Source organism: Carcharhinus amblyrhynchos, chromosome 10 (genome assembly GCF_965287045.1).
Source record: "Carcharhinus amblyrhynchos chromosome 10, sCarAmb.v2.hapA, whole genome shotgun sequence".
NCBI lineage: Eukaryota > Metazoa > Chordata > Chondrichthyes > Carcharhiniformes > Carcharhinidae > Carcharhinus > Carcharhinus amblyrhynchos.
Window position 1 is genome coordinate 58,123,572 of NC_137333.1, and position 24,677 is coordinate 58,148,248.

Sequence of the window (24,677 nt, forward strand, 5' to 3'; positions counted from 1 at the left end):
GGGGCGGCCCCTGAGGGGTGGGTTAGGGTTTGATTGACGTGTGGTAGGTTGCTTTGGATTTAATGATTGGGAGCCGAGTGTGACCTTCTGGCGAGGTGTGAGTTTGTGTTTTGCGCTGAGCAGCTGCTTGCTACTGGTAGTTGTTCCAGAAGTGATGAGCGCCCTGTGCAGAAGCATGAATCGACTAACGGTAGGTTGGCCTCATGTTGTAACTGCGCTTGCTGCTGTCTGTCCTCCAATTCGAGGCCTACTTCTTGCAGTTTGACCCGCGATATCTCCTTGGTGCTATTGTAGCTTTCAGTATCATTTTATTGGCGATGAGGGCGGAACGAGTGTGTGTTTATTTAATAACTAAGCCTTCGGCCGCATGTGCTTGTTATAGTTCCGGAAGCTTCTAAGTTACCTGTACTACAGCGGCTAATACTTTTACTCCCACGGGCTCAGAGGTGAGGAAACATCGGAAAGAACAGTTGCTTGCTCTTCGTTGACCCCTGGTGGAAAATGAATCTTGAGAATGTGATATTTCTCAGATTGCTCAGTTTGTAAATAGTCACTCTAGGCTCACACTTAGTTGTGATATTAGAGCATCAGAAGTAATTGCATCTCAGTTATAGAATTATTTAAACACCTTCAAATTGTTGAACTGCAGATCGTTTTGAGCATAAGGCCCTCTGTACTTAAATGACAAAAAAATCTACATTTCTGACGATCAACAGCAAGAAAAGTCAGATACCATCAAACAAAAGATACTACAGGCCAAATTAAAATAGATGAAGAATCAATAGTGAGAAAACAAGGCCTTAGAATTTGAATAAGGTGCTTATAATATGCATAACATGAAAGTCTCAGATCTGTCTATGGTTCCAAAGCCAATGGAACAATACCCTTCCCCTCAGCAGTCAGCTCCTGATGAATAGGTGTGAGATACTCTCTCATTCGAGGTTATTCTGGACGAGCTCATCTTCAATCAGAATGTTGTGGAAGTGATTCAGTGGATTCTCGAAGTTACCACGATTATAAAGCAACTGTTGGTAAGATCTGAGAGCTAGTAGCATCCCACCAGAGGTATTACTGGCAAGGGGGTTTAATAGTCCAGTGATATTACCACTACACTACCATCTGCCCCAATTGGAGATACCTTCATGATTAAGCAATACCAACACTTGAAGAAAACAGAGTTGGGTCCATGCAGGAGAAGCCAGCATGCCACAAAGACAATACCTTCATCGACCCCTCCAATAAATGTGTAATATTTGCAGTTTGATCTGCAAGTCAAGATTTGGCTTAAAATCACATAGATGACACCAGCTTAGATGGTGAACACTTGGTCAACTTGCAGGACACATTCATCCAAATTTTGGGAGAATTCATCACTTGCTTGAAAACCTGTTACAACACTGATCATTTGCAGGTTATTTGCCTGAAATATTAACTTTGTTTCTCTATCCAAATGCTGCCAGACCTGTTGAGTATTTCCAACATTTTCTATTTTCACTTTTGATTTCCAGCATCTGCTGTATTTTGTTCTAGGGCATGGACATAAATATCCTTTCATCATTATAAATTTAATATTAATATTTCCAGCCTAGCACTGTTACTGCCATCACAGAACAATGAGGCTCAGCAATAAATGAGGCCTTACCAGCACCACCCACATGGTACGAATAAACAACAAAAAAGCTGAAACCATGTCATACACAATTGGCGTGAAAATATTTTTAAGTCCCCTTTTATATTACTGAACCATGTTTGAACATACAAATTAGGAGCAGCAGTAGGCCACTTGGCATCAGTTGCTGATCTAATTGCAATCTCAACTCCACATTCCTACCTACTCTGGTGACCTTTAATCCCCTTGTTTATCAAGAGTCCATCTAGGTCTGCCTTTAAAATGTTCAGGGACTCTGCTTCCACTGCCTTTTGAGGAACGAAGTTCCAAAGATTTACCACATTCTTAGGACAGGAATGAGGAGAATTTCTTTTTCTCAATGAGCAACCCCTTATTTTTTAAAAGTAACTTCTAGTCTAGATTCTGCTACAACAGGAAACATCCTTTACATGTTAACCCTGTCAAGACCCCTCAGAATCTCAGTATAGTGTATACATGTTGACTGCCGTTATCAGGATAAGTGGCACAGTGGTTAGCCTTCCTGCCTGTCAGTGCCAGGGACCCGGGTTCAGTTCCTGACTTGGGTCACCATTTATGTGGAGTTTGCACGTTCTCCCTGTGTTTGTGTGGGTTTCCTCTGGGTTGTCCTGTTTCCTCCCATAGTCTGAAAGACGTGCTGGTAGGTGCATTGGCCATGCTAAATTCTCCCTCAGTGTGTCCGAACAGCGCTGGAGCGTGGCGACGATGGGAGTTTCACAGTAACTTCATTGCAGTGTGAATGTAAGCTCACTTATGACACTAATAAATAAACAAAAAGGCCATAGCACAAATGTAAATGTTGTAAGTTAGACTACTGGATTCAATAGCCACTAACTGGAACTAATATTAAAACATTTCAATTAAAATAAATTATCACACTGTGCTACCATTTCATAATTTCATTGTGGCTGCATATGAATAATGTTATTAATATTTATTAGTTTGAATAATAGTTGCTTTTATGATTTCTTCTAGCGCTATCATCAATAAACAAACACTCCATTTTTTCCTATGAAATATTTTATTGAATAGGAACCTAATGTTGAATTCAGTTTTTTACCTCCTGTAACGTAAATGAATTATTTGCCAGACTTTTAATTCTTATTCTGCAGAATTTAGTGGAACGGTGTTTGATTCCATTATCATGGCCTGGGTTCATACGATCGAAATTTACTAAGGCTCGTATTCCAGAAAAGGTGAGCACGTTGTCTGTAATCAGATTTGTTCATGATCTGTAAAATACTGAAGTACTGCTTAATGTACTAATGAAATCATCATTACAGCCATTACTGAATGAATGTTCTCTTATGTAACAAAGCTATTTTGTAAACTCTTCTATGTTTTTCTTGTACAAGTCAACTGTCTGCATCACCTGGTGTCATCAGCAAATTTCATGGAAGTGCATGGGTGGTGAAGAGGGATGGAATAGAAGGCTATGTGAAAACAATGACCATATTTCAAAAGTACTTCATTACCTGTAAAGCAGCTGGGCCCATCTGTGGCAACGAAAAGCACCATATGAATGCAAAACTTTCATTGAAGTTGAATGTTATAAAGAAGGGTCTGAGGAAAGAGTGTTCTGAGTAGGAAAAGTGATAAGGGTTGGTGGAGACTGTGTTTTGGGGAGGAGAAACACGTCAAGACGGGAGAATGAAGGAGGAGAGAGGTTGGAGAAACAGGGAAAAATTGATTCCCTGGTAGACCTGTAATTCTGTTCTTACCATCTGGTAATTGTTATCAGCATGGGAAACACATGTCCAGCTACTAGTCCTCCAGGTGGCCCCTTCGTGAATGCTTGTCTGAGCTTCAAAACTCACTCACAGATTTGCTCAATGCGGGTCTGTTTACAAAGATTGAAGTGGAGTGTTAGCTTTGAGGTCTAACAAGTTATAATTTATTCTTTTAATTAGTTTTTCTCAATGTCTTGTTTATTTGAAGAATAAGAGGTGTGAAGTGAGGTGAAGTTTCTGTTATTGAAATTATGAATGGCAGAGTCTGTTTGACATTTGTATAAGGTTGTAAGAGCAACAATTTTTAAAGCAGATTTCTGAATGGATGTTTTGTCTCATGAACAATTTAAAACTTCTTGTTGTTATACGGCTCATTGGTTCTCTACATAATGCTTCATGTGTGAGGAGGCATGGGTAAGAGCTTTTAAACTTGCTTCTCAAAAGGTTCCTGAATCCAAATTATCGTTCATTACTCTTCTGAAGGATCGAGAATCACGAGTCCTTGAGAATCTGTCTCAACTCAACAAAATTTTGTGGGGAAGGAGGGGATGCATGACTGAGATATCAACCCTTGCAATAAAATCAGCCAGGTTGTGAGTGCAGGGTGTGAGCTTGCTACCTGAATATTGCAAGTGCCAGAAATTGAGGTAAGAATACTGAAATCTAGTCCTGCCCACCATTTTTAAAGGCATCCAGAGTTAACTTTGCAAAGATCCAATCCACAGAGTAGAAAAACAAGGAAGTTATGTCTGATTGGCAGCTATCTGTCTCATGAGACAATAGTTTGTGCCTTGATGGTAACTCTGTTAAAAATTACTTGGTGACCCTCAGGAGCCACGTTCTGGCATTTGCTGATTTGCACTGAGGGTTGAAAAGTTGCATGATTTGCAGTTTTCTCTGGTTTATCTTCGTGCCGAGCTGAGCTTTCTGTTTTTCCCTAATGTCTTTCTGAACAGTCAGCCACCAGGGATTCTAGCCTAGCATAGATTGTCCACTTCTCACTACTGTGGAGCAGTGCACTGAAGACACAGACTTGGTTTACTTTGCAGTTTGTTGTGCTCTGTTCAACACAGTTATTCAACTTAGACATAGCAGCTGCAGATTCCACAATGCACGTGTTCATTTCAGCATCAAGTGACAAAATGCTATTGGTTATAGAGCTTCGATCAGTGGTTTTCAACTGTGTGCCACGAGAAGCACGAAAGCGTGCTACAGCTACCGGTGCTGCTGCATACCTGCTCTTGCATCAAGTCACCAAACAAGCCTCAATCATCACCACAGGACCTCTTCAACTGAGGATGCAGTCATACCGGTTATTTCTCTCCCTTCAAGGAAATGTCACAGAGACTTCTCTCCATTTAGTTCTCAAATGAGTATCTGAAAGTCAAAAGGGAGTGACTGACTGCAGTTTGCATTGTGAGGCTGCGGAGGGGTTAATGGCACCAGCTAAGGTAGTTGCCATGGGGCCGGAGGCACTGGGCAAGGTGGCCAAATTCTTCATGGAGAAAATACCCTGTGAGAAGCTGTGGCTGCTCTGCTGCTTATTGAGAGTCTTTGCTATGGGATTTTACAGGAGGAAGTGTAAGTATTTGGAGCCTGAGAGGGGACTTCCCTGAATGAAATGGTGGTGCAGCCTGTTCCTGGATCATCAGCATTGAGAGGGATTGATGAGATGGATTTGCAGCTGCAAACCCTGAAATTGCCGCTGCAAACCCTGAAATTGCCCCCCATCCACCCTCCCGCTCATGGATGAACAGACTTGTTTTGATTATAACTATATGATCAAATTAAATAATACATATATAGAGTCATAGAGGTTTACAGCATGGAAACAGGCACTTTGGCCCAACTTGTCCATGTTGCCCCTTTTTTTAAAACCGCTAAGCTAAACCCAGTTGCCTGCATTTGGACCATATCCCTCTCTACCTATCGTACCCATGTAACTATCTAAATGCTTTTTAAAAGATAAAATTGTACCTGCCTCCTCTTCTACTTCTGGCAGATTGTTCCAGACAGCCACCGCCTTCTGTGAAAAAATTGCCCCTCCGGACACTTTTGTATCTCTTCCCTCTCACCTTAAACCTATGCCCTCTAGTTTTAGACTTCACACCCTTGGGAAAAGATATTGACTATCTACCTTGTCTATGCCCCTCATCATTATTTTACAGATCTCTATAAGGTCACCCCTCAGCCTCCTATGCTCCAGAGAAAAACATCCCAGTCTATTCAGCCTCCCCTTATAACTCAATCCATCAAATCCTGGTACCATCCTAATAAATCTTTTCTGCACTCTCTGTCGCAGTGCACACTATTGGCAGCTTTGGTTACCATAATTATAGAGCTACTAAGGAGTGGGCCCTTTTTATAATCAAACCAGTTTTAAGAATACAAGATTGCTTCATACTTAGCTTCCTCTCCATTAATCAATCCTCTATTCATGTTAGTATGTTACTCCCACCCCCAACTCCATGAGTCATTATCTTGTGTGGCAAATTTATTTGAATGACTTTTGGAAATCTAATAATACTACAGTTACTGGTTCATCCTTAGTTACGCTCCTAATTACATTCTGAAAAATACACAGTATAAATTTGTCAGAAAACTTAATTTCCTTTTGTAAAGCTATGCCTGATCATATCATGATATTCCAAGTGCATGTTAAAACCTCCTTAATCACTAGTATTTTCCCAATGACTGATGTTAGGCTAATTGGCTTGTAGTTCTCCCCTTGATTAACTTGAATTTCAATTGTATGTTGCAAACATATCCAGTATGACTGTAAGCTTAATAAATGTGACATTATAAGCAGTGGAATCAGCTGAAAAAATAGTGGGTGTGCTGTGGAATTATTTGTCTCAATGAAGTGCGTCATGATACTGAAAAGATTGGTAACCATTGACCTGGATATGTGAAGCTATCATCCTGCATCATCAGTGCTAATTGATGGTGATATTGCAAAGTTCTGGACCATGACATTTGTCTTTGTGATGCTAATGGTCAAACATTTGCAGTATGAGAGAGACAGTCTATTGACTCCGAAAGGTGTTCATTGGTGTGGAATGTATCAGCATAGAGTAACACTCTGATGAGGACTTGGGGCACTTGTATCTTAAATTTTAGGAAGCCAAGGCTGAACAACTTGCCATCAGTTTTGTTATGCAAGTAGTCAACCTTTTGTAAATGAACTGAAGGCACGTAAAAGCAGCAAATGTGAGGAAATGCTAAACTGTGTTGTCACCAGAATGTAACCTTGTTTAACCATATTGCTATTCTTAAAGGTTTCCAGTGCTGCACTGTCATAGCTGACCTTGCCCTCATTTTGTCACAGAAGGAGATCACACAAAATAGATTCAAAAGGCAACCAGTTTTCATCAGCTTAAATAGACTATCTCTGCTTATATTACAAATATAAAACAGCCTTCTGAGAACCAGAACTTAGGAAATATGTCTGGCATATTTCCAGACATATTAGGTGCCAGCTAATAGTTTATAGCATTCTTGTATCTAAGTTTGAAGGTTTTGGATTCAAGTCTCAGACCAGAGCACATCATTGTAGTTGATTAAAGTTAATGGGAAACGGTTTCCATTGGCAGAAAAAGATTGGTGCCCAGAGCACACAGACTTAAAAGCTGGTTGGCAAGAGCCAGAAGTGACGTGAAAAAAACATTTTTAGCACAGCAACTTATCATGATCTGGAATGCATTGACTGAAAGAGTGGTTAAAAAATTCAATAATAATCAAGTCGGAATCTGGTAAATACTTTAAGTCACAGGTAGATAAGTTGCTGACCAATAAGGGAATTAAGGGTTATGGGGAGCAGGCGGGTAAGTGGAACTGAACCACTATCAGATCAGCCATGATCTTATTGAATGACAGGGCAGGCTCGAGGGGCTGGATGGCCTACTTCTGCTCCTATTTCTTATGAAAAAATCTGAGTTTTGAGGGACATGAGGCCAGTTCTACCGAAGACAGGTCGGAGATGTGATATATGGAATAGCCTTCCTCTGTGTTGTTATTAGATTTGAACTGCCCATATTTTGAAGAGCTGAAATTCAGTATCTCAACTTTAGGACTTAAACCAAGGCCCATTTTGGAAGTGCCACATAACTAATTTATTGATTTATTTGCATAATTTTTTTGTGTAAACAACTTAATCATCTTGATTGTAGATGTTTGAAGTTGAACCATCTGATCATGCAAAATATAAAGGTAATCCAGACCAGCCACACCAACTGCACATCATTACTCGAATAAAATGTACAAAACGGCGTCCATATTGGGAAAAGAAAATTGTTCATGACCTTGGATTAGATAAGGTAAATTATCTTTGTGTGTTGTCTATGTAAAAACCCATGTATTTGCCAGTCACATTGTAGTTGGTGGTCCAAAGCCACAGAACGGACATTATTAAATCAATTTTGGAACATTTGTTTGCGGCATGGTTCCAGCCCTAGTTCTGTCACATTGTATTCTCCTGATTGCCATTCAGTTGCTATGTCTAACCCATTCTATCTTTGCCCAACCTGACCTACTGTCTTCTTGGCTGTTCAATCCTGCAATAGTTTGCTTTCCACTTAATGTCCCTCAACCTTCTTTCTCATGCTTCCTCATATTGGCACAGTGATAAACATTTGTTAATTTAAAAAAATTCCTTTTGTTATTTATATATTTACTTTTTACTTTTGTGTATCGGTGCATAGCCATTTTGGTTAGTTTCTATAGCTGGTTTTGTAAGATGTTAAGGCGGACCAGCATGTCACAGGATATTTATGAACGAGGAAGGCTGTTGATTCATTGGTCCAGAAAGAGCTTGCTCTCCCTCACCCAATAACTAAAGTTAATTGCTGCTTCAGAAGAGTTGGAAGGTGTTCTCGTATATCACTGTAGGGTGTTCTCATCGACCCACTGTGCCCAGGTTCAAGTGTTGATCATTCTCTATATGAAGAACATCAGACCCTGTGTCCCTTTGTCCTGTTCTCAATGTACTGTACCTGGTGGCACGGTAGCACAGTGGTTAGCACTGCTGCCTCACAGCACCAGGGAGCCGGGTTAGATTCCCAGTTTGGGTCACGCTCTATGTGGGGTTTGCATGTTCTCCCTGTAACTGCATGGGTTTCCTCCCACAGTCTGAGAAATGTGCTGGTTAGGTGCATTGACCCAAACAGCCGCTAGAAGGTGGCGACTAGGGAAATTTCACAGTAATTGCAATGTTAATGTAAGCCTCACTTGTGACGAATAAATAAACTTTAACTTTTAACTTTAGTGTATATTATTCCCAATATACAGTAATATTAAAGATCAACTTTTTACTAATTTATTACTTCGTGTAGTTTTGTAAAACTTATCTCCTGCCTTCTTACAGGCTGAAAAATTCAGGTTTCTCTAATATGCCCTCATTTTGGGACAGTAAAATAGTGATAATGTTACTAAAACTGCAGGCCCAGGATAATACTATGGGGACATAAGTTTAAATCCCATAGCTCACAGAATTTAATTTTTTTTTTAAATCTGAACCTAAAAGCTAGTTTCAATAATGGTGACCGTGAAACTACTGGATTACCTTTAAGAACTCATCTGCTTCACAAATGCCCTTTTAGGGAAGAAAATCTTTATCAACATCCTCGAGGTTACCATTGACCAGAAACTTAACTGGACTAGACATATAAGTGCTGTGATGTAACAGTGGATTAGAAAATAGGAATCCTGTGGTGAGTAACTTGCCTCCTGACTTAAAGCCTGTCCACCATTAACAATGCACAAATCGGGAGGATGATGGAATACTCTCCATTTGGCTGGATGAATGCAGCTCCAACAACACTCGAAGTGCATGTCATCCAAGACAAAGCAGCCCAATTGATTGGCACTCCATCTACAAAATTCATTCCCTCCACCACTGACTTGCAGTAGTAGCATTGTGTCAAATATACAAGATGCAATGCAGAAACTCAGCCAAGGTTCCTTTGACAGCATGTTCCAAACCCACAACCATTACCATCTAGAAGAACAAGGGCAGCAGACACATGGGAACACCACCACCTGAGAGTTCCTCTTGCAGTTACTCACCATCCTGATTTGGAAATATATTGCTGGGTCCAAGTCCTGGAATTCCTTCCTTAAAAACACAGTGTACCAAAGTCACATGGACTGCAATCTTTCAAGAAGGCAGCTCATCTCCACCTTCTCAAAAGCAATTAGCAGTGGACAATAAGCCCAAATCCCTTGAATGAATAAATTAAAAAATCCTTACCCAGTATGGCCATGTGTGACTCTAAACTCTTCACTGTTCCTTGAAATTGCTTAGCAAGCTACATATTTGTACCAAATCATACAGCAAAGTCAAAAAGGAATAAAACCTGATGCACCATCTGGATTGACCTAGGCACCAGAAATGACACCTAAAGACTCTGCCATTTCATCCTTAGTAACATTTGGGGGCTTGAGTGAGAACTGGGATATATCCTGAAATAGTCATACTCATGGAAATGTACCTTTCACACCCATGTCCCATTCTTCTCCATTACGATCCCTGGCCGTGCATTGTCGCACTAATGGGACAGATTTATCTGAGGTAGTGGTATAGTGCTATACAGTCATGAGGGACTTGCCCTCAGCATTGACTATAGACTCTGAAGTTGCATGAAAGCGAGTCAAACATGGGTAAGGAAATCTCCATATTACCATCTACTGCCCTCTGTCAACTGTTAAATCAGTATTCCTTAAGTTTGGAAGAAGCACTAAGGGTAGAAAGGTCATAAGAGGCCATGTAGAGACAAAGTCCCATCTTCACATTAAAGACACTCTCGTTTGTATGGTGAGGCACTACCACCGTGCTAAATGGGATAGATTTAGAACAGAACTACCAGCTTGGGAAAAACAGGAAGTGCTGAGAGACATTCACAAATTAACTATATCCAATCACAATCTCATGGCATGTCCCTCACTTTATCACTACAATCAAGTCAGGCCATCAATTCTGGTTCAATGAAGTGACATGATGGGAGTAACAATAGATGAGATGTCAATCTGGCACGTTTACAATGCAGAACTTGCCTACATTTCAGATGGCTTTCGATTAAGTCCCACATAGATTAGTGTGTAAAATTAACGCACAAGGGATTGGGGATAGTGTATTGAGATGGATAGAAAACTGGTTGGCAGGAAGGAAAGGGTTATTTTCTGAATGGCAAGCAGTGAATAATGGGGTACTACAGGGATCGGTATGAGGACCCCAGCTATTCACAATATATATTAATGATTTAGATGAAGGAACTAAATGTAATATCTCCAGATTTGCAGATGACAAAGCTGGGTGGAAGGGTGAGCTGTGAGGAGGATGCAGAGATGCTTCAGTGTGGTTTGGACAAGCTGAGTGAGTAGGCATATGCAGTATAATGAAGATAAATATGAGATTAGCAAAAACTGGAAGGCAGATTATCATCTGAATTACCTTAAGTTAGGAGAGGGGAATGTGTAATGAGGCCTGGGTGTCTTCGTGCACCAACCACTGAAGGTAAGCGTGCAGGTGCAGCAGGCAGTAAAGACGCAAATGGTATGTTGACCTTCATAGCAAGAGAATTAGAGTACAGGAGCAGGAATGTCTTGCTGCAATCACACTAGACCTTGGTGAGGCCACCACAACAGGAATATCGTGCACAGTTTTGGCCTCCTTATTTGAGGGAGTGCAGAGAAGATTTACTGGACTGATTTCTGGGATGGTGAGACTGATATGAGAAGGGATGGAGTTGGTTTAGGATTATATTCACTGCAGTTTAGAAGAATGGGGCCAGGGTGGATCTCATATAACCTATTGAATTCTAACATAATTAGACAGAGTAGATGTGGGACAGATATTCCCCAAGGGTGGGAGTGAAGGTCAAAGTCTAGGACTGAGATGAGGAGAGATTTCTTCACCCAGAGTGTTAAGCCTGTGCAATTCACTCCTACTGAAAGCAGTTGAAGTCAAAATTTTGCATGTTTTCAAGAAGGTATCAAATATAGTTCTTAGGCAAAAGGGATCAAGGAAATAGGAGGATATGAAAGTTCAGGCAATTGAATTGGATGATCAGCTATAATCATAATGAATGGGGAGAAGGCTTGAAGGCCTGAATAATCTACTCCTATTTTGTTTCTACGGGAAGCAGCATGCAATTCAGAGCAAAGCAACTGCACAAGCAAAGTTCTGCAGTCCTGCCATATTTCATCGTGAATTGTAGTGAATGATTAAACAACTAACGGTTGGGGATAGTCATTGCTTCTCTTTCTGTGGCATAGATGTTACTTGCCAGTTAGCAACCCAAACTATAATGTTGTCTACGTCTCTGCGTGTTGAAGTGGGCTGCTTTAGTGTCTGAGGAGTCACGAATGGTACTGAACACTGTGTAATTATCAGCAAACATCCCCACTCTGCCATTGTGATAGAAGGAAGAACTTTTATAAAGCAGCTGAAGATGGACGGGGCTAGGACACAGTCTCACCATCTCCCCTTGATGTTCAACAGCTTTATGTTTTGATCCTGAACCAGACCCGACTTTTGGTACAATCTGCTAGGAGACAGTTTGATATTTACTCAGAGTAAAGCCAGCAGATTTTGTTGATTTTGAACAAAAACTACTATATAGGGTTGGAAAGAAAAAACAATTTGCAATATCTTAAACTTGAATATTCAAGATTAATGAGGTACATATGAATTAACAGGCAAACTTAGTTGATCATACACTATATTAAATAAGATACGATCAAGACAGAGTCTCACTAACTCACCCAAACATAATTAATCTTTGACTCAATATATCTCATAAACTCTGCTCCCTCATGTGAGATTCCACTCTTTACCTTTTGAAGATTTTGCCTTGGAATTCTCTCCTGGAGTTGCTCCAACTCAAATGGTCCCAATGACAGCCCAACTCATAGGGTTTCAATTTCTTCTCCCAACTCCATTCCACTGGATGCCCGAATTAGCACTCCAGCACCAAAGCATATATACAACTTTAGCTCTTCTGCTGCGTGAGCAGAACACTACAGCTTCAAAGGGTTACCTTTGCCCCAGTGGTCTGCACCAAGGAGTCACCAAGTTTCTGCTGCCGTCTTAAATCTTCAAGGCCAAGTAGATAAACCATGATCAAACTGAATGACAGAATAGGCTTGAGGGGCTGAATGACTTACTAAACACCTATTTCTAATGTTCCTTCATTGTCACCTGGAATTCACTTCCAAACAGCATTGAGTTTACCAAATTACATGAATAGCAACACTTCAAGAAGGCAACTCACCACAACCATCTTGAAGGCAATAAGGGATGGGCAACAAATGCTGACCTTGCTAGTTGTGTTCATGTTTCATTTTTTTTAAACTGGCTAGTTAACTTCAGTACAGAATTCCCTTGTGAAATCATAGCTCGAACAAGTTTTTTTTTTATTCCTGGCATTACAGAACAGAAAATGGTAAAAAGAAAATTTAGTCATTGCAAATTCAGATTTTTTGGACATAACTATTCTACCTCCTGATAACTATAAAAAGCAATACATTCTTGGGTGACAGTGAGATTGCTTATTCTATTTGAGCAGCTTATTTCTGGCCACATTTACCTTTAGCTGTCATAATTTACATATTGAATATTTTCCACTGGTAGGCTTCTGGATAATTAAAACAAAATAGCTTACTGGTCAGTCATTGAATGCATGCTAACCTAAAATGGAACAATGTACACTTTAGTTAACTTATAAATTGTAACATGGCTTTATGCTTGTAAAATTTTTTGAGGTACTAATATACAGCCTTTGCTACCTAGGATCAGAAGAAAGAGGAAATTAATGATTTGAAAATGTCTCACTATTTTCAAAGCACTGACTGGTGTGACAAAGGGGGAATATTTTGATTTGAGCTAGGAACATGAAACCTATCAATGAGTTAGAAGCAAGATATTTAGCATGCTGGTCATGTTAACTTAATTTCTGATGTCTACCATTTGGAAATTAAATTTGTAGATGCAATTCAACCGAATTATCATTTAATGTTATAATGTATTATAAATTTTAAACAAATCTTTCTTATTTTACCAGTCAAATCAACCACGAATCCATAAGAATGTTCCATCAGTTAACAATAAACTAAAAATCATCAAGCATCTTATAAGGTTGGTGAATACAAATACAATAAAATTCAATTGTCTTGATTTTAGAATTGCAACTCAAATTTAGTGATATATATTTAAAATATTTTTGCAGAGTGCAACCCCTGAAATTGCCACAGGGACTTCCAACAGAGCAGGAACTAGCTGACACTTGCCTGAAGAGCACCGGGGAATTAATTATAAGACGCCACCTGCGACCATTGGACTAAAAAGCCACTGTATGTAAAGCTGCTATTTTGAGTCTCATGTATGTGAAATAAATATTCAATTTCATATTTTCATAAAGTCAAATGCAAGTTTATTAAAAAAATCTAGTGGAATTACTGCTTAGATCATTCATTCTACAGTGACATTTAATTCCCTTCCTTACTGCACCAACCATATACCAAACTACATGGACTGCAATACCTAAAGACGACAACTCACCACCACCTTTCTCAAGGATGATAAGAATGGGCAACAAATGCTGACCTTGCTAATAGCATTCATATCTCAAAGAATTTATAAAAACCTTAAGTTAGAAGATGTGATGAAAGTATGTAAACACAGATCTTTCAGATAATTACTTTTCCTTGTGAAATCAGCCCTTGCAGATTTTCTTTATTTGTTCCTGGAAATGTTATACCCAAACCAAAAGTATTAACATTTTGGTTAACTGTTATACAGTGAAATGTATTCTACTTTAACATTGTATTACAACCGGATGTTCAGCCCACTTCAGTACTTCCCAACAAAACAAGTTTAAAATTTTAATAGTTCATGGTAATTACAGGAAGACAAAGTAATAGTTCAATATTTTGAATCCCTTGACATTTTAGAAAGCAGCTTTTTCATTTTAGTTGCGTTGCTTTCTCTTCAGGCCAATAATTTGTCTCTTTTTTACCTTGGCATCTAGGTTCAAAATTTCTTAAAAGACATTGCTGAAAATGCTCAACAGATCTGGCAGCAGCTGCAGAAAATGTACTGTTGACATTCAGGTCAATAATCTTTCATTAGGCCTAGATGATGATGATACAGATTAAGAGCTATTAGAAACAGAGTTAAGGAAAAGTAGGCAGGAAAAGGAGAGATTTGTGATCGGGTGGAGGACAAACATCATGATGGTATAGGCAAAAGATGGTGATAGAGAAATTAAGTAACAAAGGATGTGTCCAGCCTCCCCTGACTTCTGTTCTTGGCCTTCTACATTATTCAAATGAAGATCAAAATAAGCTCCAAATTGGATTTTCTCTTTGTTATTGACAGCCTTGTGACCTTAACATTGATTGAACTTCAGACCTTGACCATTGCTCCAAGGTGCTAGTATGTGGGATGGGTGCACTAGAGATATGGAAAACAGGGGAGGTTTTCTTTAGTATATCTTCACATCCATTTTTTTTGTACTCTTTTGGGAAAAGGGAAGTGATGGATGGATTTCTGAGCTGATTTGTCAGCCCATTGAACCCTCCATCCACGGCCAAAAGATCCTGGCTTTGGACTCGAATCCAGGGCTTCTTGTCTAGTGTTCAGGGCACTATCACTGAACCATAAGACCACCTTAACAGGTGAGGTGTGGGCTGGATTTTCTTCATTGATATGCAATTAGCAGGGTGGTCTGCTCTGCTTAAATCTATAATACGTTCTAAGTTCCAAGTTAGTAAAGTCTGTTTAACAAATTTACTATGTATCAAGTTTCTCAAACATTGTGCATCTCTCTTTGCCTTGTGCTTTCAACACTTGTGTTATATATCACTTGCTCTTCTGCAGTGACCATCTTTGTTGCCTGCTTTTACCTAGCTCCATACCTACTTAATATTGTTCATTGAGTTCTGATTTTAAAAAATTATTGAACTGAAACATCAACTGATATTGCATGATCTACTTATTTTAATTCAGAGTTCTAAGTTCTGCAATATTTCACTGTGCTCATGCCTTTTCTGGTACTTGAAAAATAAGCTGCTGATGCAAAATGCTGTTTATTAATCAAATGGAAATAATGACTCAGATTTTATTGGAGCAGGACAATTTCCAGCATAGCTTTCAACTGAATTTTTGATTGGCAGTTTTGTGAAAGTGCAAGATTGTGGCATGGGCAACCTGGTGAACTATAAACTGTTGATTCTATGTCAACAACAGTTAAGGATTAAGAAACAAGTTCAGTGGAAAAGAAAATAGTGAATTCGTTAAAGTAGACAGTGCAAGAGTGGATTAAAAAGAGGAAAGAAAATTAGAAGAACATTAATAGTATATTGACTACATATTGAAATGTAAAACAAATGCTAACTCATGAGTTCGTGGGGACTTTAATGCACACTGTTACTCATGTAAGTCCATTACTGGTCCTTTTCCATTCTGCCTTAACATGTCTGTCCTTTGAGACTCCAGCCCTACACTAATGTGCTTGGTTCTTAAACAGATGCATCAAACTATAATAATGGTTCAAGAAAGCAGCTTACCATGTTCAGACCGTACCAACTATACACACATCCTGAATAAATGTTTATTATACAATATATTTTTAAATCTGTTGGTTGCAGAAGAATACACGTGGCTCTACTCCCAGTGTTTCAGTTTGGAATATACCTACGCAGCAATGGTTCAGCATGTCACCCAGTAACTATTTTGATAAAGAAGTATCACAACCATCCCAATGTTATCACTATATAAAAATCACCTACCAGACCTGTGACCACTTTTGCTTTTTCCTCAACCAGCTGCTGAGGCACCATTCTAGCAGTGATGGTAAAAAAAACAATTAATGAATCATGTTTATTTAATTATCTGTATAACTCAGTACTATAAAGGGTACATTTAGCTATAAAAGTGGCACTTGGGAAATACAACAGTCAACACCCATGAAACAACACAACTAAAAAAAAGAAAAATGTTCTTCCTCCCACCTTCATTTCAATCTAGTTGTTCCTCATAAAGGTGAGAAAAGTTTTTGTAACAAAAACAAATTAACTGGCAGCACAAATATCAAATATTTTGGCTGTAAGATGACAAAGTTGTGACCTGAATAATCAAGTCATTTAGGAAAGATGAAGGGATGGCTTTGTTAATTAATGATATTGGTACAATAAAGAGATTACCTCGGCTTGGATAGAAATGAAAAAAGTAAAGGCAAGAAGTTGTGTGTGGAGTGGTATTAAGTCCCCCCCAATCTAAGCACACTGTAGGACAGGATATAGAGAAATAATGGGGACTTGTAATTACAATGGTAATCATGGGTGATTTTAATCTACGTAGAGATTGGATGAATCAGATTGGCAAAGGTAGCCTGAACAATGATTTCATGAATGTTTCTGTGACAGTTTCTTAGAGCAGTGCATTCTATACTAGATCTAATAATGTACTGAGGCATAATTAATTAATGACCTCATAATGAAGGTACCCCTAGATAGAAGTGATCATAATGATTGTTTTGAAATATCTTATGGAATTCAATCAGAATAAATACATTCCAGGAAGAAAAGGATGCACCATCCATGACTAAGCAAGTTAAAAGTAGTATAAAAATGAAAAAGCATACAATTCCACAAAGATGAATGTTAGGTGAGAAGATTGGATAGAATATAAAGAACAGCAAAGAATGACTAAAACAGCAATGAAAGCTAGCTTGAAATATAAAAACATAAGAGTTTCTGCAGGCATTTGAAAAGGAAAAGAGTAAGCAAAGTGAGCATTGACTCTGGAGAATTAATAATGGAAAATAGGGAATTAGCAGACTAACAACAGATATTTTGCGCCTATCTTCACTTTAAAGGATATGAGTAACATCCTGGAAATGAATGTTATTCAGAAGGTGGAAGGGAGGGAGGGAGGAACTAAAAACAATTATAATCTTCAAGGAAAGGGTAGGACTAAAAATATTCGAACTAAAGTCTGACAAGGCCACAGGTCCCGGTGAACTTCTATGTTAAAAGAAATGGCTGCTGGGATAGTGGATGCATTGGTTTTCATTTTCCAAAATTCTGAAAGATCTCATCAGATAACAAAATAGAAAATGTCCCTCGATTCAAGAAATGAGGGAGACTGAAAAGAAACTAGAGGAAAATGCTATAATCTATTGATAAGCAAGACAGTTAGAAAATCTGACTGCAATTAGGCATAACATGGCTTTGTGAAAGGGAAAGCATGTTTGACTATTTTGATGGAGTTCTTTGAGCAAGTTATGAACAACATGAATAAAAGGGAACTTCTGTACTGTACTTACGATTTCTAGAAGGCATTTGACAAGGTGCCATATCAAATTACTATGCAAAATAAGTATTCATAGTGTAGGGGATAACACCATCAAGAATAGAGGATTGGCCGACTAATAGGAAAAAACAGTAGCCATAAATGGGTCATTTTCTGGTTGGCAAGGTGTAACCTGTGTAGTTTCATAGGGATCAAGTTGCTGCCTCAACTATTTACAAATGGTATCAAACTTGGGTGAAAGGATTGAATGTATGGTTGCTAAATTTGCTGACAATACAAAGATAGATTGGAAAGTGGGTTGTGAAGAGGATGTAAGGAATCTGCCAAGGGACATAGGTTAAGTGACTGGGCAAAAAATTGGCAGATGAAGTATAATATGGGAAAATGTGAAATTCTCCACTTTAGTAGCAAGAGATGAGCAACGTGTTATTAAATGGACAGGTTACAGAACTCAAGATACAGATGGATCTGGGTTTCCTGGTACATGAATCACAGTACACAGATATAGCAAGTGATTAGGAAGGCAAATGGAGTGTTGTCATTTATTGCAAGGAGAATGGAATATATAAGTAGAAATAAAAGCAAAATACTGTGCATGCTAGAAAATCAGAAATAAAAACAAAATGCTGAAAAGACAACAGGTTTGGGAGCATCTGTGGAGAGAGAAACAACATTTCAAGTCCATATAACTTCAGAGCTCTGAAAGAATATGAACTAAAAACATTAAGTTTCTCTTTCCATAGATGCCTCCTGACCTGCAGTTTTTCCAGCATTTTGTTTTTATTTGCTGCAGTTGCAAAGGGTGTTAGACCACATCTGCAGCACCGTCTACAGTTTTGATCCCCTTATTTAAGAAGGAATGTACATGTGTTAGCAGTTCAGACAAGATTTACTTGACTGATCCCTGGCATGGGAAGTTATCTTATGAGCAAAGGTTATGCCTATGTCCACTGGAGTCCAGAGGAATGAGAGGTGACCTTATTGAAACGTACAAGATCCTGAAGGGGTTTGATCAAATAAATGCTGAAAGGGTGTTTTTGCTTGTAGCGGAGGTTAAAATTAAGGGACACAATTTTAAAAATAAGCAATCTCCCATTTAAAATGGCAATAAGGAGAAATGTTTCCTCTCTGAGGGTTGAGTATCTTTGGAACTCTTTTCCCCAGAGAGCAATGGAGGCAGGAACTTTGACTCTTTTTAAGAAAGAGATAGACAAGCTTTCTGACAAATAAGAAAATCAAAGGTTATCGGGGTAGCAGTGGAGTTGAGGTCACAATCAGATCCAGCCATGAATTTACTGAATAACATGGCAGTCTTGAAGGCAGAATGGCCTGCTCCTAATCTGTATGCAGTATGTAGACAGGAACAGGTTTGGCAGTGATGTCCTACCTGATCAAAAAACCTACTACTTCAATATTTAAGAATAATTGTAAAGTTCATTGCAGGCAGCACCTAGAACCCTGTAACCTACAGGTCAACAATTCAAGACTTTGAAAATTGGCAAATGTCTTTCCAATTTATTATTAATTCTGATCTTCATTTATCGAATAAATGTTACAAGTGTTTTGTATTTGTCCATCTGCTACAAAAAAATTAGTCTTACAATGTAATAGTAGCAAAATAGATGACTTTCTACCAACTTTCATGGAGCATTTAAAAAACAATTCAGCAGTCAATACCAGAGTCACTGTTTACAGTGTAATTGTATTTGCAGTTTTTAGTCTACAAAAATTAAAATTTGGATGGCATCTGGTAAAATTAAAGATTGACAATGGACAGAAAAAGATAATTCAAAGCTTGGATCAAGAAACATACTGAGAACAGTCTAATCATCATCTGAATCAGAATCATTGCTCCTTCCTCTAATTGCCCTTTTCTCCATCTTTGTGATGCATCCACTTTTTCTTTGCAGCTGAGAAGGTGGTTCCATCAAATTTCCACTAATAAAAGAATCAGATTTCAATCATTTGTTTTATTCTTGAATTGAAACAAACTCCATTATGTATACAAAGTCATATTTTGGAACAAGGTAAAAAAATTGCAACTTAACTTTAAGATTTCTTGCTTTAGAGCAAACATTATTTAATCAGAAAACTGCAGTTGTCTTTGGAAGGAATTATAAGACAACTATCACTGGGCAAAACAGCCTGTTTAACTTCATAAAAATCTACAACAAAGTGAACAAACATTCACACAGATGAGCTATCCTATACAAAACTAACTCTTTTTAACTTTTCTACAAAATCTTTTAGGGTCTGTCAATTGGCATTTCACAGTAGCTGCTGCCTTATCTCAGTGGTAGCACTCACACTTGGAGTCAAAAAGATGTTATTCATATTCCAGTCCACAGCACAGCAAATAAGTATGCAAAGCAATAATGACTCAATGCAGCATTATCAGAGGTGTCACCTGATGAGATTTCAAACAAAGATCCCATCCGTCCTCTCAGGTGATAAGATTCTGTAATGCTTTTGGAAGAGCAGGAAGTTTCCCTGGTATCCTGCCCAATATTTACGTGAAAAATAGACTGGTCATTATTTCATTTGATGTTTGCTTGTGTGCAAATTGGCTATGTTGCCAAAGGAAAGAGCATTTTGATGGCTGTAAAACTCTTCAGTAACATTTGAGAGTGCAAGAGCAGAATATCACAACTAAGCAGTACCCTCATCAGGAGTGGGGAAATATTTTGCTAACAGTATTCTACCTATACTTCCTCTCGAAAGCAGATATCTCATTTCTAAAATCCAAAATGTTCAATATTTTTAGCTTTGCATACTGAGAAATTGGGCAAGTTTTTGCTCTGGAAACCCCAAAGGAACTTTTTTTTTGTTAAGAACATTTCTATCACTCAAATGTAATTTAAGATTTTTAAAATATTAATGTCACCCAGATTGAAAACCAAATTTATGCACTACTGCAGCTAAACTAAAAAAAATCAGCGAGTGTTACCTGTAGTTAATGATAGCAGCACAGCCCAGTCGCCATTCCAGAGTCTCAGTGGTGAAGTTGTCTGTGCAACCAAGGTCATCAAACCCAACTATGTAATCTTTAGCTTTTCCATCTTTCACCAAAACCATTGTTGGAATTATTTTGATTCGTAATCTCTCAGAAAGGAAAGGAGCTTTCTCTGCATTTAATTTAATGAACTTGGTTTCAAAATGCTTTTTAGCTAGAATAGCCAAGTGCTTGTCTACTATCTTGCATCTGTATATAAAAGAGCAAAATAAAATTACACAGTGAATTCACTTCAGAATTGTCACAAATACAGAAATACAAATGCACAAGTTAGAGGAATAACTTAACTCAACCACATTTGAATACTGGGGCAATGCTGTATCAGATGATAGCAGGACTGAAACACCACCAGTCACAGGGTGATACAGTGGGTAACACTGCTGCCTCACAGCACCAGAGACCTGGGTTTGACTCCTGGCTTGGGTCACTGTCTGAGTGGAGTCTACATGTTCTCCCAGTGTCTGAGAGAGTTTCCTTCAGGTACTCCAGTTTCCTCCTACAGTTCAAAAGACGTGTTAGTTAGGTGTATTGGTCATGCTAAATTCCCCCTCAGTGTACCCGAACAGGCGCTAGAGCATAGCAATTAGGGGATTTTCACAGTAATTTCTGCAGTGATAATGCAAGTCTACTTGTGACACTAATCAATAAACTTTGAAAAATCTATAGTCTTCCAAATTATGAAAAGATCATCAATTATTTACATTGAAGGGTAAATTGAATACGAAAGCTAATTTTAAGAAAAACATTAAATATGCAGGAAAATACTTTTCATGCAATGAATCCACAGTAATGAATGACTGATGTCAGAACAATCGTGGTTTCAAAGGATTACTGGATAATTAATATTTCAAGAAAATAGAAAGGAGGGTGTTGTATGAAACCTCTCCAGGGCTATTTTTACATTGCCCTATTTTTATGCAGCATCCTACTTATACTAGTCCATGTTGCAAGTTATCCCCCAAACAAACTCATTGGATGGGCTAGAAAGTCCATTCTTCTCATTCTCCAATAGCTTATTGCCTAGCTCAAATTCTCTCTTCCATTTACCTGATTCTTAAGGCACTGTTCCATTTGGTCTCATTGAAACTGCAAACTTATGACTTGCTATTATATATACTCCACTCAGCAATGACACATGCACATTAAGCTATTCAAATGTCTTTAATGTTCATATGCTGAAATTAGTACTTTGGGGGCTGCTGAATCACTAAGTGGAGACAAACCTTCAGTAATGGTGGGGTGCTGATAGAAGGAATTGGGTGGATCAGATTTAGTGAAGTACTTTGGACCTGGACCAGCAGCCTCCGTCACGTGCACGAGTTAACATCAAGTGATCTTGTCGGCAGCACTGCAATAATGAGCAGAGCTACTGGCTTTTTAAAAAAAAAATCATTCACCACTTTGCATTATTTGATGTAGAGATGGGAATTGAGGATAGCAGGGAAGAATATTTTCCTTTGGTTTAATAAAGTCTTGGTAATCTTATTTGTCAGACAATCAAATAATCACAATTATAAATATCCACTTTCCCAAGTTCAAACCATATTCTGTTTTGTTGTCTTGCTAGAGAAAATTTGGTTCCTCACCTAAATGTGGTATCTCTGTAAAAGTGGCAAACCACATTTTTACTCTCTTTGACCTCTTGAAAAAAATCTTTTTCACTGGGAATCTCTTTGTATTCACCATGGCCCTTGGAAAGCCATTCCTGCATATGAAAAACATATTAGTGTACTTGTATCAAAAGTGCAAAATTATGTTTAAATTGTTATACTAATGCAATATTTTATTCCTGCAGCCCACCTGAGAGATAAATCAGTCAGTAGTTTAAAAACTGAAATATTTGTTCAAGTTAATACTGCACTTTGTTATTTGATGAACTTACAAAAAATATTTTAGGACAATAAAATTAAGGCAAAATTTCTTGGATGCCACAAAATACTATTCTAGTTCTCTAACATGGTGCTATTTGGAACCAATTGTTGTTGCTTAATGAAAGTTTCCACCTGTTTCTGATGCTGTGCTTTCTTCATTGATTCAAGCCTCTTTTCTCTGAGTTTCTCTAGTTCATCTGCATCCATCTTTTCAAACTTTTCAATCTCTGTATCTAGATGTTGTTCAACTATTTCAGTTGTCTGAAGCATTTGCTGCTCAAGAACTTTACTGAGCATAGCCATCGAGGGGTTACTTGCCATTCCTGAGAATTAGGAATACACTGTACACAATGCCTAAAGAAAAATACATGCAGACATACATGTTTAAACAAAAAATAAGCATATTACAGTACTAAGTTTATTATTGTCATGAAGCTACATTTTACCAAAATTAGGTAGCAGTTTTAACCATCTAATTAAATCTTCAGTATAGTGAACACTAAAGTTTTTGGTACACAAAAATCAATTTCTACTTAAGAAATAATTAACTTCAATATCAATATATCTACAAAAATAATTTCCTTCCAATTCCACATCATCTTCCTTAACCTAGTTCTTTCAGTGGATCTATTGACATTCTTTACACCCTCCGCTGCTGCAATTTTAAAATTCTCCCTTCCATCGGCTGTTGCACTTCCTTTGTTTCCATAAGTGCTGCTCTCTGAGTAGTGGTTCTTGTTTTCTCCACCCTTTTTCCCTCTGAGTACTCCCAAGGGAAAAAATATTCAAAGAGGAACCGTTAAAAAGGGGACAAATTCAATAAACGGAGACAGACAACAAACATGCTGCAAGAAAGGGAAGTATAATGTCACCTTCCCGACTGTCGGACGTATTAATTATCTTTCATACACACATGACCTGTTCGAAAAGCTCCTGAAGCCTCCTTCAGTAATCGAAAAAAAATACAAGGCGTCAACACTAAACTCATTTAAATCAAATGACTCAATATACAACATAACTAAAATGGATATTATATTTTAGGTTTAAATATGTCTACAATGTTTTAAAAGGGATTAAATTCAAATTTTACCAAAAGTTATGATTTTGGTTTCAATTTAAACTATGGGGATTATTTTTGCATGGCTTTTCCTGCATTGCATTGAACAGCCAATGTTGAACATGCCAAACTCGAAAAAAAAATTTTATACTTGACCACTTTAAAACAGGCTATGTGTTATTTTAAAAGTGGCCCAGAATTGTAACTATTAAAGCATATTCTTAACCGTTGTGTGCCGGATGTAGTTAGCACACATGGGAAGGAATGAAGAGGTCTATTTGGACAAAACCCAGGATCGATTATCATTAGCCCGAATAGGACAAATCGTATGAGGAATACCGTGTTTAAACTTCACCAAAAAAAACTCGACGATCCCGTGACGAAAACTACACTTTACAAGCACCGAAAATTCGGAACGTGAACATTAGAGGCTTAACCCCAGAACTCAAAATATTGAACCTCTATCAAAGTGGCTCAGAGAGAGGGGGAAGACATCAAACCAAAGCGAGCTAATAATGGGAGTGTTCTTGTGTGCACGGTGAAGCTGCAACTTTCCAACTGCCACCGCCATGCTGAGGCTGAGTCACGCAGCAGCCCTACCTCCGCCCAGCACAGGCCAGGCCCTAGCTCTAAACATGGAGCCTCCATCCTAGGCTCTCTTTGTAAACACAGCAGCGGCATACACTACGCCCTCCTTCGCTCGCTACTTACCCGGTTTGATACGGCCCCAACTCGCCCACCGACCGTTTCCTGCCACAATCTGACAGCGAGGTTAAAGGTCACTGTCAGCTTCCCTGGCAACAGACTCAGATCCGGTCCAACCCCAAATAGAGCCGGGCTGCTGGATGAAGCTGAGAGCCCTCTCTCCTCCTTTCATATCTATCTTTATGTTCCAATAAAGTCACTTGTCGATGGAGTTAATACCAAAAATTACGAAGTGTTTATCTCAGCTTCTACTGCAAATGGTTTGCTCTCAAGAAGGGAACATTACAACATGAAGTATTCCAGTGCAGGAGGATGTGTGAAAATTTCAATACTGTCACTTTC

General features: G+C 38.5%; 2 protein-coding genes across 5 annotated transcripts; one reads left to right on the top strand and one right to left on the bottom strand.

Annotated features, from left to right (window-relative positions):
• Positions 1 to 11: 11 nt before the first annotated feature.
• mrpl30 (mitochondrial ribosomal protein L30) lies at positions 12 to 19,244 on the top strand. Its single transcript, XM_080197112.1, has 5 exons — positions 12 to 190; positions 2,761 to 2,844; positions 7,548 to 7,694; positions 13,437 to 13,510; positions 13,602 to 19,244. The coding sequence occupies exons 1-5, from the start codon at positions 155 to 157 to the stop codon at positions 13,714 to 13,716; spliced, it is 456 nt and encodes a 151-aa protein (XP_080053238.1). The 5' UTR covers positions 12 to 154; the 3' UTR covers positions 13,717 to 19,244.
• A 124-nt stretch (positions 19,245 to 19,368) lies between these two features.
• txndc9 (thioredoxin domain containing 9) lies at positions 19,369 to 24,413 on the bottom strand. 4 transcript variants are annotated; one of them, XM_080197108.1, is made up of 5 exons: positions 24,342 to 24,413; positions 22,706 to 22,927; positions 22,289 to 22,407; positions 20,637 to 20,891; positions 19,369 to 19,627 (listed from the first exon to the last, which is right to left on the bottom strand). In XM_080197108.1, exons 2-5 carry the CDS (start codon positions 22,892 to 22,894, stop codon positions 19,513 to 19,515), a joined length of 678 nt encoding a protein of 225 aa, XP_080053234.1. In that variant the 5' UTR covers positions 22,895 to 22,927; positions 24,342 to 24,413; the 3' UTR covers positions 19,369 to 19,512. The 4 variants fall into 4 exon arrangements, with proteins under 4 accessions (XP_080053234.1, XP_080053235.1, XP_080053237.1 ...); XM_080197109.1 differs by lacking the exon at positions 24,342 to 24,413 and adding an exon at positions 24,231 to 24,324; XM_080197111.1 differs by lacking the exon at positions 24,342 to 24,413 and adding an exon at positions 24,090 to 24,183.
• Positions 24,414 to 24,677: the final 264 nt, after the last annotated feature.

Excerpts from the sequence above, each read along its gene's own strand:
- mrpl30 (XM_080197112.1), top strand. The coding sequence starts at position 155 with ATGAGCGCCCTGTGCAGAAGCATGAATCGACTAACG. Across the intron at positions 2,845-7,547 it reads AGGCTCGTATTCCAGAAAAG|ATGTTTGAAGTTGAACCATC; the intron begins GTGAGCACGTTG and ends TCTTGATTGTAG. Across the intron at positions 13,511-13,601 it reads ATCATCAAGCATCTTATAAG|AGTGCAACCCCTGAAATTGC; the intron begins GTTGGTGAATAC and ends ATATTTTTGCAG.
- txndc9 (XM_080197108.1), bottom strand. The coding sequence starts at position 22,894 with ATGGCAAGTAACCCCTCGATGGCTATGCTCAGTAAAGTTCTTGAGCAG. Across the intron at positions 22,408-22,705 it reads AAGCACAGCATCAGAAACAG|GAATGGCTTTCCAAGGGCCA; the intron begins GTGGAAACTTTC and ends TTTCATATGCAG. Across the intron at positions 19,628-20,636 it reads GCTGCTATCATTAACTACAG|TGGAAATTTGATGGAACCAC; the intron begins GTAACACTCGCT and ends TTCTTTTATTAG.